The sequence below is a fragment of the Gasterosteus aculeatus genome, chromosome 6 (assembly GCF_964276395.1).
Source record: "Gasterosteus aculeatus chromosome 6, fGasAcu3.hap1.1, whole genome shotgun sequence".
In the NCBI taxonomy this organism is placed as follows: Eukaryota; Metazoa; Chordata; class Actinopteri; order Perciformes; family Gasterosteidae; genus Gasterosteus; species Gasterosteus aculeatus.
In genome coordinates, this window is record NC_135693.1 from 14,860,028 (window position 1) to 14,873,972 (window position 13,945).

Sequence of the window (13,945 nt, forward strand, 5' to 3'; positions counted from 1 at the left end):
ACCAACCTGAACAAAGCTGTTTTTTCTTGACAGCTTTTGCATTCATTCAAAACACATATGAACATGTTTTTGAACAAACAGTGCAAAGACAAAACTAGAAAAAATATTTTGCACCCACTTTATTATCTTCCACACTCATGCATCACCACACCGCTGCATAGGCCAAATCTGCAATTGCAGGCTCAGGGGCTTAAACGGAAAAGGGCATTCTCACCCTCTAGATGAAATATTCGATCGTCCTCTTAGTTCACAGTAACACTGTCTCATAGTAAATCCTTTTACAAGAGCTGCACAGACTCCACCCAATGTGTTTCTTTCTCAGAATGGTCTAAACGCTCTCCACCTGGCCTCTAAGGAGGGGCACGTGGAGGTTGTGGCCGAGCTGCTGAAGCTGGAAGCAGATGTGGATTCAGCCACAAAGGTAAGCCCCCCCTCCTTCACTTGTTGTAGCTCAGGTGATGTTACGTAGGGTCGTGCCTGGAACCCAGAACAAAACGTGGCTGCGCACCGCGATCCACGGCGAGTCGGAAGTCAAAAGTTCATAGTTACGCGCCGACCATCTAAATGCGTCCCAGAGCATCTGTTGGGGGAACAAACGCGCGACACACTGATCTATGACAAGTATCTGAGCTGAGCAAATATCTGCAGAGGATCTACAGCAATTAGCACAACACCATCAACAGAGAGAGGAGTTCAACATCCAAAGACACAAGCAATCGATGAAACCTTACACAAAGTGAAAAAATGCTTTAAAAAAAGGAAGGTCCGACCTGCACTTTTTCACATCCCAAGCCTGGTGTGCAGCCTGTGTAATGTATCTAATAAAGAACAACGAAGACAAAAGCAGCAGAAGTGTTATATTTCATGTGCAGTAATACAGTATTATTCAGCATTCTCTGAAGCATCTTTACTACCACAAGGAGTTGAGATGGAACGTCCCTGAAAACAATTTAGATTTGAGCTCCCATCCAGACGCCTGGTGCAGCCCCTCTGCCACGGGCCTCTTGCCTAGTGCTGACATGCACAGGGGACGCAATGAAATATTCAAGATCAAGGAAGAAAATCTGCCCCCGATTAAAGCATCTCGCTGTTGTGACCCCGAGGATGCTGCGGGATTAGTTTGAGATCTTGGGAATCCACCGCCTGCATCCCAACGCCTGTTAGTCACTCTTTTGATCCTTTTTATTAGGGGGGCCGGCGCTATGCGGGATACCTATAGGTTCAGGAACACAAAGTGGTTTAGCATTTAGGCCGTGCGGGTGTTTAATGCTAAAGTTAATTGTATATCCGCCCCTCTGAGGTGGAGCTGCTCTTGTTGTGGGAGAGTTAAACAAGAGGCCGTGTTCATTAGCCCCTCGGCGGCGCCCCAACAAACAACATTCTTGTGAGGCTAACAATGTTGAGACTGTCAGAGATACTGATTTGATTTGAGGCTGAATAGTTTCAGAATGAGTAAACGGAGATGGGGGGGGGGGGGTTACAAAGAAGGGATTTTACTAGACGTCTGCGTCCCACTGCTCATCTCTGCTTAAGGCTGAACCTGAATCTCCGATCAAACTGTCTGAAAAGTTAAATCATACTTTAGTTACCATGAGCAGATTTTGAATTTCAAGGGAAGACGTTGTTAAGAGGTCGTTGGAAGTTGAATCAATACCGTTCTCAACAAAAGCCGAAGCATGTGGGTTCTTAAAGGTTTTAATCTGCATGTTTTTTACACTGAAGCTGACGACATCGTGACCAACATGTAGGCATTTACGTTCCATAATCATATTTAATATTAAAGGCTCAGATAATTAATTAATTAAAAATCTGTATCAATAAAAACACTTAATTAGTGACTACATAAAACAATTCAGTTCAATTATAGTTCAGATCATGAACTAATAACAATAATTGCTTACACTCTTCTGTATTACGGCGAAGCCTTGAGACTCAGCACAGCTTAAACCCTCTCATCTTCTACATTATTTACCTACCGGCCTTTGGGTCTTGTTATTAATTTGCCTGCGCTCTGGCTTCCTTGCTGCAGTGCGCAGTGCGTGTGACAGGAGATCACTCATTCTGTAACAGCACTTGTTGGAAATAACAAAGGCCGGTCGCCACGCGGCCTCCAGAAAGGCCGAGGGGTCAAATCTGCCTTCACAAGGACCCGCGTGCCAGTTGATAAAACGCCTCCTGTAGTTTTATTTATGGCCCGAGGCTGAAGGGGAGCCTGTTCATGTGTGGAACACCGAGCATCGGAAGTGACACATTTTTGGCAGAGCAGGTAGGGGGATACCAGAGCTGGAATGCCAGCTGTACAAAAGTGTTGCTGACGTGGGAGGGAGATTCGCTGGTGCGCATGGAGACTGACCTCGGTGACAAACACACGCGCACACACACACACAGACGTGCTGTACGGTTGGACAGGTGGGGGCAGAGCTTAACACACATTCCTTTGGCTGTTCCATGTGATCCAGAAAGGAAACACTGCTCTGCACATAGCCTCGCTGGCCGGACAGACGGAAGTCGTCAAAGAGCTGGTCACTAACGGAGCCAATGTCAACGCACAATCACAGGTGGGATACGCTCAACACACACACACACACACACACACACACACACAGGTGAGGTACCCGTTTGCACTTAGGACCTAGAGAGACTTAAATGTAATTACACTGCACACATTTGGTGCGATATGGTACCGTGGAGTCAATGACACGGAGGGGAATCACTCAGTGGAAAGACACCATCTGGCACCGCGCCGACTGGGCCTGCGCACCACCAGGAAACCCATGTCCTTGCGTCTGAAATGACACCATCAGATCAAGGTGAATAGAAAGACTACGAGCACCACCTCTCTCACTCTCTCAGACCCCGAAACAGCCAATAGAGGCGTTGCAGTAGCGCAGAAATCTTTCTCACTTTACCGCGATATTTTATTTGTTTTCAGGGTTTCGTGAATCACCCTTCAGGTTGTTTTTTTAATTTTTATTACGTTTATGTGGTTTGATGGTACAAGTGAGACATTTTACAGTTGTGTGCAATACAACAAGGCGTGGGTAGAGCAGAAACCAGGACACTCCTGTCTCCTGAGCGCAGCCTGGATGTAAATGCACATTGTGTCATCTGGTGTGTGTTGTGCGCAGAATGGCTTCACTCCTCTGTACATGGCGTCCCAGGAAAACCACCTGGAGGTGGTGCGGTTCCTTCTGGAGCACAGCGCCAGCCAGAGTATGGCCACCGAGGTACTGTATGCGTGTGCCTTATTGTGTGTGGATGTGTGCCAGTCCTGTGTCCACCTTCCTGTACTGTCAGTCATGTATGGACATTCACATCTGTTGTACTAACCACCTTCATCTCCTCTCCTCTCTCTCCCCCCCTTCGCTCTGCATCTGCCCGTCTGTCTCCACTGGCCTCCGTGTCTCTGCGTCCTTTCTGTCTCACATTCCCTCCTCCTCCTCCTCCTCCTCCTCTGCCTGCCCCATTCCTCCTCTCCCCCTCCCTCCTCATCTCCTCATGAGGGACACTGCAGAGCATCATTGATTGGTAGTGTATGGCGGTGGAGGCAGCGTGACCTTGAGCGGGTCACAGATGAGGTCCTCTGCTCCTCGGCTGCCGCTGCTGTTACTGCTCTGATTTACGGGCCTGTGGAGCCGGCGCGCGCGCACATAGTTACCAGTCTCCGCACGTAGAAACACACGCACACACAAGCACGTGCAGAGATTAATAGCTGGTGGGGCTGGTGGGATACCCGGGCCCGTCTACAGTCTACTGTTAGCTTACATCTACGGGGCTACATGGTTGAATGCGGGACGCCCTTCAGGACATGCATACACATAGCATACCGTTGCACATGTGCGCACAAACCAAAATATATGATATATATAATGCACGCACAAATGCACGTGCACAAGTACTTAGCGCACACACATTGAAGTATGCAGAGACGCTTCGCTGTGGAAGCTGAATTATGCATCATGAGAATATTTGTGTTCAGGAGATATATGGGAGCCTTTTCCACCCCATCATCTCATTACGTAACTTATATTAGTGTCCTATGTGGTGAGGAGGCTTGAGGATACACACAAAGAGAACGGTAATCTGTTTGATTTACTATCCTACACGTTGCCTTTTTAAAGTATCTAGATGATTATTTTTACTCAGAGAGACTGCAATTGATTGATGCAACATAATAAATATAGACAACATTAAGTAATCTCTGGATTGTTCCTCAATAACACTATCACACAAAAACACACTGTTTGCAGTGAGATTTATTAAACATTTGACGTTTTTTGCATCAATTTAGCTTTTTTAGTGCACATTTCTTCAAGTTTCTCGCTGCCCTCTCTGCCTGCAGCGAAATGATAATTCAGTCCATCCGTCCAGTCACACCGTCAGCGGCAACGTTTAGCGGCGCCCGTGACTCTCTCTCTCTCTCTCTCTCTCTCTCTCTCTCTCTCTCCCCCTCGCAGGACGGCTTCACGCCTCTGGCGGTGGCCCTCCAGCAGGGCCATGACCAGGTGGTCTCCTTGCTGCTGGAGAACGATACAAAGGGCAAGGTACGCCTACCTGCCCTGCACATCGCTGCCCGCAAGGATGACACCAAGGCCGCGGCCCTGCTCCTGCAGAACGACCACAACGCAGATGTGGAGTCCAAGGTGAGCGGCGACGCCGACGCCGCCGGGCGCTGGAATTTCAGTTGGCCTTTTTTTAATCTCCGATTATTTGATTGTTTGACTTTGACTATTTGACTATGTTTTTCTTCTTGCTTTTTCTTCGTTTTTTAGTCCAATCTAATATTAATATATCTTTTCGGCAGTAAGTTAAATGCTACTTTTTTTTACACGTATTTATCAAATCCCATTATTGATCAGAACAACATGTAATAGAAAAGACTTGAATCTTTCAGATGATGCCGGTGTGTTTTCTGGTTTGAGAATGACGTTCTCAAGTTCAAAGGCATGGATAACAACAGAAGCTTTTTATTTTACCATGAATTGTTTTGTACTGATCTCCTTCTCCTCTCTCTGCTGCGCCACCACGTGTCGGTGGAGGCCCTTTTCTGTTTCTTTGCTCGCTAACTGACCATTCTCTCCTCTCTCGGCTGACTCTGTAGATGATGGTGAATAGAACAACAGAGGTACACCTCTACTCTGTACATTACGTATAGTCCCTCCATCGCAGCTCATAAAAACTCCTGAAAAACCAAACAAACAAACACTTCAGTGACCCTGACTTCATGCAGTAGTGTTTCTGCAGCCCTTTGTAACCCCCCCCCCCCCTCCTACTCTCATTTTCCTCTCCATCTATTCATCCATGTAGTGGATACCTCTAGTGATTGAGAAAGTCAGAGTAGAAGCGCATGTTTCACTAATATCCTGAGCCTGGGGGCTTGGGCATCAAGCTGATTCTAATGGTTTCATGGTTTCCCGAAGCGTCGGCTGATAATTGTTCCCCAAATTTGTTCGTGACTGTTGACAAAATGTGGTCCTGACGTGTCCTGACACAGTCCTTCCATGAAACCGATTAACATGATAACCAGCGTTAGCATGAGAAGTGGTTATCATTCATTGAAAAGCAGCGGTTTGTGCAGAACCTGCATGACGACCCAAGCCCCCCCCCCCCCCGTTACGCAGTAAAGGAACCCAGCCGGCAGGCAGCAGACAGTTAGTAAGTTAGTCTAAGCAGTTTACGCCACTCTATTGATTTTAGAACGTTCCAATCTAATCCCCAACCCTTGCATCCAAACCATTTTGCATGGGACCAAAGCAACAAGCTACCTCAACGCGGCTTCTTACGGGGACAAAGCTCCCTCGCCCCGCCCCCCCTTCCACCGCTTCTCCGTCACACCAAAGTCAGGTAGCAACCTTCGGAATGTGTGTGTGTGCCTGTTTTGGTTGGCACTGCGTCCGGCTGGACGGTTATCTGATGTGATTCATCCAGAAAACGTCTCTGTTGATCTGAGGCTCCTGCATCGCGGTGAAAGTATTTACACAGAGCCCCCGGTGAAGGAAAGCCATCGACCGACTGTACAATACGACGGATTGTTGTGGTTCACTTTTATTTTTGGTGAACCTACTTCTTGAACATGATATCTTTTGAGTTTAAGAATATATTTTGAGTTTTTTTCAAAGCTGCAGTGTTTTTCGGTTGAGGTTTCTGAGGCGAGACGCCTGCTCTCTTCTGGATTAGTGAGATTCACTACTTACTGGACAGATTGTTTCCAGTGCTCTCGTCTGCTGCTTTCACAGCTGTTGCTCACTAAGCCAGTTTGGGGTTTTGCTGGGAAATCACCGTAATTCAAGATGGTAACCAATGGACATTAAGTCAATTTGCAGGACCTCAAAGTATCAGGATGTTGTAAACGAGATGCTCTAGATTACGGGTCATTTGTCAGACTGTAGTTTGAATTGACTTTGCCCAGTGTGATGATGGAGGCACAAGCCCACGTGGTGTAGTGAACCTAAAGCCCCCCTCGTTGTCAGCGTACCGCTGGCCCCGTGTTAGTTATGTCCCGCGTAACAGCGCGTGTCCTCGTCTGTGCGTCAACCGTAGGCCCGCGTAGGCCGCCGTGACTGTCCAGGTCTGTTAACTGTGTGGCGGATTCCAGAGTTTGTAACGTGTCGCGTGTGCTTGTCTTGTTTGCACGTGTGTGTGTTGTTCGCCTCTCTCCGACCCTCAGAGCGGTTTCACCCCCCTCCACATTGCGGCTCACTACGGCAACATTAACGTGGCCACCCTTCTGCTGAACAGAGGAGCAGCTGTGGACTTCATGGCCCGGGTGAGTTTACTCCGCCCTCTGCTGTTTGGGAGGGGTACTACCAGCAGAAAGGGTGAGCAGAGGTGTTCAAATGATCCTGTACAGATGTGACACAGTGGTTTTCACTGCTTATTAATGGGACACCTCCGTCAAACACGGGGAGGGGGGGGGGGGATTTAAAGATAATGCTCCTTAGGAATGGAGTCTTTTAGAGTTTTACATTGTCCGAGAAGATTGGATGATGAGGTGATTAAAGTGGATTAAATTCAGATTCTGGGGATTTTGTTGAAGGATGGATTTAACAAATTTTAAATCACTTTAAGGTATAAAGCCTTTGACTTGTAAAATGAGCTTTAAATAAAGTTCAAACCAGTTTAGAATATGTGCGTAACTCCAGGCTTCCTTCTTGCTTAAAGAAATGTTTAATAATAATAGGCAAAGGAAGGATTACTATTACTTGTGACATTTACAATGTAATGCATGAAAGGGTGCCATTACCAATGGGTTTTTTTTTCATTAGACATTAGCTAATACCAGTCAACAGTGGTCCGTAATTATATCAGCTGGTGTGTGAAGGAGTGTTTGTGTTTGTGCTGCTTTCTGACACTGATTACGGGTTCAGGTCTAAAGAGCTACAGCAGAGGAGATCAATTATACAAACAAGCGGTTTAACAGCTGTTTGCTTGATACTAAAAGACTATGTACCCTTGTTAAGTATATTACAAGTCGAAATAAAACATTACATATTTTATATCTAAAGAATACATTTAATTTAATTGTTGACTTTCCATGTGTGTGATTTTGTGTCGATAATAAATACATTATACATACACGCTGTATGACATCGGTTTCCTCTTGTTGTTTAGAACGACATCACGCCGCTTCACGTGGCCTCAAAAAGGGGCAACAGCAATATGGTCAAGTTGTTGCTGGACAGAGGGTCCAAAATAGACGCAAAGACCAAGGTGAGACCGATTCTATTCATAAAATGTAATAACATTCAGAAGCACGTAGGGCCTGAATTGTATCGTGTGTTTGTTTTTCAATTCCCCACTCTTGTTGCATTGAATTTTGTTAAGCAAAAGTCGCGGGTCTGTTGTGATTATACTGTGTACTTGTTGATTTTGACATTTTTGTTGGAGTTAAATTGGATTTTATGTTGCGACCTCCTCGTGGAACCCAACTTAATCTTCAATGTGGAACAAAGCATATACAAGTATATTTGTAACTAATTTTCTTTTGAACATTTTTCATCTTTATTAACACTTCGGTCGTCTCTCCTCCTCTTCCAGGACGGTCTGACGCCTCTTCACTGCGGGGCGAGGAGCGGGCACGAGCAGGTGGTGGAGATCCTGCTGGACCGCGGAGCTCCTTTCCTGTCCAAGACCAAGGTAGCTACTGGGACGCTCGGCTCTGGAGGCCGCCGCTTACCTCAGATTACCAAAGGGAACAAACTCATGTGGCATTTCTTGTTTTTCTCTGGCTGTTCACTTGAAACAGGCTACACGTTGCCAGTAACTAATACAGATGTTTGTATGAACTAGCTTCCCTCTGCACGCAGAGCCATTTGACATCCTTCCAGTGAGACAGTCTGCTGCTGCTGCTGCTGCATGTAATGTTGTTGCGTTGTCTCGATAACGTCCTGTGCGACGTCCCCAGAAGGTCCCACCGCCGCGTAGCCCCACGGTTTGACCGCGCGGGACGACCAGTGTAACAAAAGTAGACATTGTTGTAATGGCCTCGTTATAACAATGCTCCCGCAACACACATCATCAACTTCCTTCACGGTTGCGTCTGTGCAGCGCCCCGACTCACTGTGTCCGTCTTGTTTGTCTACGTGTCCGTCTGCGTGTCTGTCTGCCTCTCTCTTTCTTTCCCCCCCCTCCGTCTCTCTCTCTACCCCCCCCCCACCCCCCCCTCACCCCACCATAGAACGGGCTGTCGCCGCTCCACATGGCCACTCAGGGGGACCACCTGAACTGCGTCCAGCTGCTGCTCCAAAACGACGTGCCGGTGGACGACGTCACCAACGACTACCTGACGGCGCTGCACGTCGCCGCCCACTGTGGTCACTACAAGGTGGCCAAGCTCATCGTGGACAAGAAGGCCAACCCCAACGCCAAGGCTCTGGTAGGGAGGGAGGGGGTGACAAAAGGCATCCAGTGTATACAAGTGATATATAACTGTAGTTAACCACGAGAAGAAGCTAACGGGAGGCGCTGTGTTAGCGTCCTGACCAGATAGCGGCAGCACACAAAACATGTATGAAACAACAATATTAAAAACGAAGGCAGATAAAAGATAGATATTAGTATTATAAATATTACGTTTTTATACAAGTTGCATTTTAAGGAAAGAGAATAATATATAGCAGAATAATAGCAGAAATAGAATAAACAACATATTTTGAACTAATTATAATATATTACCTGTGTATATAGTAGAAAGATGATGTGAGTGATTTTGATAAGTGAACTAACTGAATAAAAGGTATTTTAAAACTAAACGAAACATTCAGTTCGTCATACAAATGCTGTCCCTCTGTCTGTAGAACGGTTTCACCCCGCTTCACATCGCCTGCAAGAAGAACCGGGTGAAAGTGATGGAGCTGTTGCTCAAACATGGAGCGTCTATCCAGGCCGTCACTGAGGTACTGTGCACTCTTCCCCGCTGCACTCTGCCTCTTGCCACTTGGCACTAGCGGCGGTTTCTTTAACCCGCGCTGACTTTGGACTATTCCGAGCCGCACTGTTTTTTGCACGTGACTTGCTTTACAAGACGCTGTCTCTGTTTGGCCTTGTTTATCTCCAGTCTGGCCTAACGCCCATCCACGTGGCGGCCTTCATGGGCCACGAGAACATCGTCCATGCACTGACGAACCACGGCGCCTCGCCCAACACGACCAATGTGGTGAGTGGAGGCGGCGTAATGCTCCGTCGCTTGTTAGAAGTACATCTTCCTGTTAAACGCTCGAACCATCGCTAAAGAAAAGCCCCCCTGTCTTCTTTCTTCCAGCGAGGAGAGACGTCCCTCCACATGGCGGCCCGGGCGGGTCAGGCGGACGTGGTCCGATACCTGCTCAAGAACGGAGCCAAGGTGGAGACCAAGTCCAAGGTCAGAGCGCCGCGCCTCGTTGTTCAGGAGACAGAGCTAAACAAAACGGCGGCGAGAGTTTCACTTTCTCCTTCCCCCCGCAGGACGACCAGACAGCGCTGCACATCTCCAGCCGGCTGGGGAAAGTCAACATCGTCCAGCAGCTGCTGCAGTGCGGCGCCTCGGCCAACGCCGCCACCACCTCGGGCTACACCCCCCTTCACCTGGCGGCCCGCGAAGGACACCAGGACGTTGCCGTCATGCTGCTGGAGAACGGAGCCTCTCTCTCCTCCTCGACCAAGGTGGGTCCGATGGAGGGTTGTCATGGCGTTGCAGCGGGCAAACACACACACACACACACACACACGCACACACGCATCTGATGAACGGAGCAGCTTCATCAGTTCAGTGCCGTGTCTCTCCACTAGTGGGCACCGGTTTCCAGCAGCATTGTGAATTGTGAGATTTGAATTGTGCCACAGCTTCGGCTCTGGTGAAGACCTGTAGCCGGCGTAGATACGAGGCGGAAACATGTCGAGTTCCGTCACGTACGCGAGGCACGTGAGCGGTGGCGCTCACATTGGGGTCAGTGGCCGTATTAGCGCCGGCCCACTAATGTAAGACAGCACTTAAGTGCTTAAGCGCAAAAGGTGCAGCCCAACGTGGACGGAGGATGTCAGTTTTTTCGGCGGTGCTGATTTCACGTGTGACTAATTGCATGGATCAAGGTCAAAAAGGGATTCAGGGTGGACTTCATGGAATTGGTCTGTGCACGCGTGTGATTGTATGTTGCTGGGGGCCGTCTTTGAAGGTTACCTCTGTCAGTGGAACCGATTAATGAACGCTAAATCCCCTGGTCCCACACACACACACGCGCACACACACACACACACACACACACACGCGCGCGTCTTCTGGGACTTTACTTGAGTCATCTGACCGACAAAACTATGTCACGTAAATGTTGGAACAGAGGTGTTGTGGGATGGGACCCGCAAATTGACCCTTTTGATTTTTTTAAACAAGTGCCCGCATTTGAAAACATTTAAAACTATTTATTTTTTGAAAATATCTTTTTACTGTATAAACCGTAAGAATACGAACCAATCACACAAATGAGGTCATCTGTTTCAGAGCGTGGAATCCTTGGGAGTCACATTCCTCAGGAAAATATGACATAATGTCTTAAAATATCTCCACGCTCACACGAGAAGAAAGCCAAGATTAACATGATCACATGTAAAATCACAAACTAAATCAGTCATGCACAGATTATACTCATTTGGAGGTCATAGAAACCTTTAATGTAGGTGATTCAATTAATTTATAATAGTTCAAAATCTATTTGGACCTAATTTAGGTTAGGTCAACAACACTTGAATGTCTGATCTCATTCAAGTCATTCAAAGAAAAAACATTCATGCAGGAACAGGGTAACTAATTGTGTTTTGACATTTTGTCAATTTAAGAAAGAAATTTCAGTCAGCTCATCGTTTTTCAAATCCTCTATGGTCTTTAACCCAACATGAACACTGAACTTAACCACCCAGATAAGATATTTACAACCATGCGAGAAACTCTGCTGTTATGAGGAAACGCTTGACCATGGCCAGAAAAAGGCTGAACCCAAACAATGTAAATATTCTCTTCCTGTGTGACTGCCCTCTCTATCCTCTCCATCTCTCCACCCTGCTTCACTTTGTTGACCTATTTCATTCTGTGTTCAGCAGAAAGGGTTCAGTCCCCTGCACGTGGCAGCAAAGTACGGCAAGATGGAGGTCGCCAGTCTGCTCCTACAGAAGAGAGCTGCGCCGGATGCTGCTGGAAAGGTGAGATGTCTTTAGAAGAGAGGAGAGGCGTCGTGTGCGATTTTTATATTTTTATTACAGCCAAATGACAACAAGGTGTCGGGTGGAGGAGCCGCATGTATGTAGGACTGATCCCAGGACAGCACAGCTGACCGATGCTTGTCCTGATGCACAGTCCATCTGTGCCGATTTGCTTTTATTCCCTCGATGATTCAACCTCAACATGCCCCCTTGTAGAAACGCACACACCCGCACATATTGAATGCATTTACTTAGCACTACTGGCACTGATGTGCCGCCATCTGAGAGCATTTAACATAATGGCAGTCAGGTATGATAATGAAGCTTCCACAAATGCCCGGTGGGGTCTTGCTAAAATCTGCCCAATTGTAATACTGAGTCTGAACACAAAAGCCCCCAAAAAATAACAATTACACTCACTTTCTTTAGAGATGAGTAAGTAACACATTTAAAAAGTCTCCCACGTCTCTGGGACATTTGAAACAACACACTGCACAGCAGCATGGGAGATCATCAAGATACATTAGATGCCGCTCACCTTTTCTGAGGAAACCCGATCGCTTGTTCGACATGATTCAGGAAGCATCCTGAGATGGAAGTTGATATCTGTGGGGATGCAACACTCTGGTCGTGGCTCAGAGTGCACATGCATCGTATCTTAAATCAGGACCTGCTGCTGTTGCTAGACACCCCCCCCGCTCTGCGTCATCGCTCGGAAGACGGTCGCCCGTGACTACATCGGCCTCTGCTGGCGTCACAACCTTGGGTCTCTGACTGCACTGCCAGCAGCCCTCGAGTTGCATTGCAGGGAACGTATGCGCCACATCTCCACAAGGACGAACGACTGGAATATACATTTTAAAAAAGGGATGATACCTCTGGTTCTGCCTTGAGACGTGTTGACAAAATGATCCTACTTAATCCTACCATTTCAAATTGGAGGAAAAGGGGTCAATTTGGACATCCATTTCTTAAGCCAGTGGAGACATGCTCCCCCTAGCTGCTGCTTCCAGATTACAGCAAGCTTCCTCCTGCACTAACTACCTTTTTACTTTAAATTCCGTTGCTTATGTGCTTTCATGTTACTTATGGCCGTGCCAGTGGACTTCTAACCCTGTTTGATGTGTTGCATGCCTGTGCGTGTGTGCGTGTGGATGTTTTAGAGTGGGCTAACTCCGCTGCATGTGGCCGCTCACTACGATAATCAGAGAGTGGCTCTGCTGCTGCTGGATCAGGGAGCTTCCCCACACGCTGCCGCCAAGGTAACACACACACACACACGCACACGCACATGGCAATGGCCGCATCTGACTCCATCTCAGACCCTCGATAATCTCATCTCAGACCCTCTGTGTGCAGCGTGAGAAGATCATCCGCCCATCTTCTCCCATTCCATCTTGTCTGGTCTCTGGCGCTGTGAGCGAATGTGCAGCTTTTTATCTGAGCTCAGCAAAGTCGGAAATATCTCGGAATGGACACGCACGCCGCTTTATTTCCATGATTCCCATGAAACAAGAGAGCCGGTGCGAACGGGCTGGTAGTGTGTTATACACCTGGTAAAATGAAGTCTTTCTCAACTTCAAACCACCCTTTTGTCTGAATTTAGTTTGCCGTCAATTTGCCGTCGGTCGCATGCGGTCGAGTCGCGGACGGTTTCTCCCGCTCTGCTTTGGAAGTCTGTCAGAAGCACCGAACGAGTAACAACAGAATGACAGATGGTGCCAACCGAAATATGGGAGGGAGAGTCTGATTTGGTCCGGACTGTCAACTGCAAGAGGAATCAAAAGCTTGTAAAGCTAATTCATCCCTCCTCTCTGTCCTCCCCTTTTGTCACCGTCTCTCTCTCTCTCTCTCCCCGTCTCTTTTTACTCCCTCCTCCCTCCCCCACTCTTAGTCATCAGTTTCTCCCCGTGTGAATTGGGTTTTCATTCGGCTTTGTGCTGAAGCTGGTGCGCTCGGTCAAATTTGAGGGCTTTTGGAAAGCGATCAAACCTTTGTTCACTAGGAATTGTCTAGCAGCGTCTACACACTCCGGTTGGAGGCGTGCGTGTTCACACACTGGTAGCGGTGATGGCAGTAAAGTTTCCCTCACTCACTCAGCCGGGGCTTTTTACAGCCTCTCCATTCAAGCTAAAATCACTCCATCCCGGTTGGACTTCAGCGTTGCCCAGTGAGTGGAATATAAAGTGCATTATTTATTCCCATCCGTCGCCAGCCGAGAGCGTCAGCGTAGACGTGGGGTCAGGAATGAATGAAGGTCGAGATTGATTCCACCTTA

The 13,945-nt window shown here is 47.7% G+C and overlaps 1 protein-coding gene across 39 annotated transcripts in view; it reads left to right on the plus strand.

The window, feature by feature from the left end:
* The window catches only part of LOC120820651 (ankyrin-3), a 101,070-nt gene that overhangs the window by 48,433 nt on the left and 38,692 nt on the right, over nucleotides 1–13,945 (plus strand). For 17 of the 39 annotated variants that reach the window (XM_078104704.1, XM_078104710.1, XM_078104715.1 and 14 more), the window contains 15 exons: nucleotides 323–421; nucleotides 2,460–2,558; nucleotides 3,129–3,227; nucleotides 4,458–4,643; nucleotides 5,102–5,125; nucleotides 6,668–6,766; nucleotides 7,612–7,710; nucleotides 8,038–8,136; nucleotides 8,678–8,875; nucleotides 9,297–9,395; nucleotides 9,557–9,655; nucleotides 9,761–9,859; nucleotides 9,943–10,140; nucleotides 11,566–11,667; nucleotides 12,831–12,929. In XM_078104704.1, coding sequence (XP_077960830.1) covers nucleotides 323–421; nucleotides 2,460–2,558; nucleotides 3,129–3,227; nucleotides 4,458–4,643; nucleotides 5,102–5,125; nucleotides 6,668–6,766; nucleotides 7,612–7,710; nucleotides 8,038–8,136; nucleotides 8,678–8,875; nucleotides 9,297–9,395; nucleotides 9,557–9,655; nucleotides 9,761–9,859; nucleotides 9,943–10,140; nucleotides 11,566–11,667; nucleotides 12,831–12,929 — 1,698 coding nt within the window. The remainder of the gene's footprint in view (nucleotides 1–322; nucleotides 422–2,459; nucleotides 2,559–3,128; nucleotides 3,228–4,457; nucleotides 4,644–5,101; nucleotides 5,126–6,667; nucleotides 6,767–7,611; nucleotides 7,711–8,037; nucleotides 8,137–8,677; nucleotides 8,876–9,296; nucleotides 9,396–9,556; nucleotides 9,656–9,760; nucleotides 9,860–9,942; nucleotides 10,141–11,565; nucleotides 11,668–12,830; nucleotides 12,930–13,945) is intronic. The other 22 variants (XM_078104717.1, XM_078104712.1, XM_078104720.1 and 19 more) reach the window with 5 other exon arrangements.